Source organism: Aplysia californica, unplaced genomic scaffold (genome assembly GCF_000002075.1).
Source record: "Aplysia californica isolate F4 #8 unplaced genomic scaffold, AplCal3.0 scaffold00815, whole genome shotgun sequence".
NCBI lineage: Eukaryota > Metazoa > Mollusca > Gastropoda > Aplysiida > Aplysiidae > Aplysia > Aplysia californica.
In genome coordinates this window covers 369,777-372,047 of record NW_004798085.1, presented here as the reverse complement: position 1 = coordinate 372,047, position 2,271 = coordinate 369,777, and the positions used below count along the sequence as shown (strand labels likewise).

Sequence of the window (2,271 nt, the reverse complement as noted above, 5' to 3'; positions counted from 1 at the left end):
GTTAGAAATTATTTTCCATCCACAACTATATTATTTTAAAAAATTACATTTTAGATTTAAAAAAAAAAAATGTTGTCTCTTGCTAGCCCGGAAACGTATAAAGGAGGTTTGAATTTTGATTCATTTTTCTATTTTTTAAAATACTCAGTGAACCTGATGGGATGGTATTTAGCTGCTTTTACTGTTTGTCTTCTATTTTAACTGTAAACATGTGAATTATTGACGAATTAGAAATTACTTTTAATTCCAATGTTGGTAATATCGCAGGTAGAATTCAGTGAACTATAAGTTGTACCCACTGCTCCAGATTAATACTCTGCATCGCTTCAGTTTTGGGCAAGAGAAGGGGAAGAATTAGAGAAGAAGTTTGAAGGATTGTAAAATACAGTAAGAGATTTAGGAGCAATGTTTCTAAGCAAGGCAGAAATAGATAAGTAAGACTTTCCAACCAAGGAAGAGAAAATAAGTAATTCTCATCAAAGCACAAACAAGCCCTTTTAATCAAGCTAGACATAGATATTTCTTACCACGGCAAAAGTATAAGCCCTTCAAATCGAGGTAGCATAAATCCTTTCTAATCACGGCACAGATAAACCAGCAAAATGCATTTAAAAAATGTAGTACGAGTTTAGCCTCCATCCATAAACGTACAAGAGACGCAATTTATTTCATCCCCGGTGAAAAATTTGTCACCGCCGGGGAACACAGCCCGCCTTGTGGTAGCTGCGAGCACGTCACGTCTTTTCTCTATCACCGGTGGAAAAAAATAATTGTCATCAACGATAGGGGAATTAATTAATCGTCTCCGGAGGATTTATCATCAACGATTGGGGAATTAATTAATCGTCTCCGGTGGATTTATCATCAACGATAGGGGAATTAATTTATCCTGATTGGAGAATTTGTCATCGACGAGAGAGTAGAAAAAATGAATGTGACAAGTCACGATGACCCATCTGACGTCACCAGACCTGTTCTACCAGTCTCGCTGCTGCAGATGCTACAACACATCGTGGTGGTCTACGTCGGGAACCCGCTCACCCTCGCCGGAAGTGTGGCCAACGTCATCAACATCGTGGTCATCTGCAGACTGGACCACAGGCAGACGGTCAACATCAGCCTGCTGGCTATGGCGATATCGGACCTGGTGGTGGCGGTGTGCACGCTGTGGCTGTGTATCTCTCACTCCCCGCTTCTGTACTTCATCCCAGATCTACCCTTCATACCCCAAGAGATCAGCCTTCCTACTGGTAGTTGGGTTCACGTGACCTTTTCCAGAATCACAGCCTACCTGACTTTGCTGATATCCGCAGAGCGTTGTTTGTGTATCTTACTGCCAATGAAGGTAAAAAATCTGGTGACTATTGCAAGAGTTAAAGCAATTATAGTCGTCATCTTTATCTGGGGTGTCGGTAGCCAGGTTCCAATTCTGGCCACGAACCGATTCGTGTGGAAATTTATCCCGGCGAGGAACCGATCTCTGCTGGGTCTCATCAAAATCGACAGCAGTGACGACGTGCAAGTTGTTGTTCACATGCTCACCACCATCGCCAGCCAGTTCGTCGTTTTTTTCGGCGTGGTCGTCTGCACGACCATTCTCGTCCTCAAACTCAGACAGCAAGCAAAATGGCGGCAGTCGTCCAGCAGCACGGAAGCCTCAGACATCGCCTCCAAACGCGACGCGAGAGTTTCCACAACGGTCACCGTCATCTCTGCCATCTTTGTCGTCTGCTACTTTCCAAACACGATCAACTTCGTCTGTGTGACCACCGTCCCAGGGTACAATTTGTTCCAACGATATCACGCGCTGCTTGTTCTCGTGAGCGCTTGTACCTTCCTGCTAGAGGCTTTCAACTCCTCCATCAACATCGTCGTCTACTACAAGTTCAGTTCTCAGTACAGGCGACAGTTCAGACGTTTGTTCGGCTCTTGCTTCAGACTCGTCAGTCCTCGAGAGACACAGCAGGAACAAAAGACAGCGGTATAAACTTTTTACAGTTCTAAAAAAAGATTGGTGTGCTCAGCTCTTCTGTACGGCTGTGAATGCTGGATAATCGTTAATTTAAGACCACAAATTATCTGTTCCCTATCGTACAGTCCAGATCTGGACACCAACGGCGAAACTTTGACAAATTAACGTTGGTTGCAGTATTTATTATGACCGAATCGTGTTGCAAATGCCGTAAAACTCCTACTAAACTGAATTAATGTTGGTTGTTGTTTTTGTTGTTGTTGTTGTTGTTGTTGTTCTTCTTCTTCTTCTTCTTCTTC

The 2,271-nt window shown here is 43.3% G+C and overlaps 1 protein-coding gene across 1 annotated transcript; it reads left to right on the top strand.

The window, feature by feature from the left end:
• Nucleotides 1-928: 928 nt before the first annotated feature.
• Nucleotides 929-1,987, top strand: LOC101852211 (cannabinoid receptor type 1B-like). Its single transcript, XM_005109781.1, has one exon. The coding sequence runs from the start codon at nt 929-931 to the stop codon at nt 1,985-1,987; it is 1,059 nt and encodes a 352-aa protein (XP_005109838.1).
• The last annotated feature ends 284 nt before the right edge of the window (nt 1,988-2,271 follow it).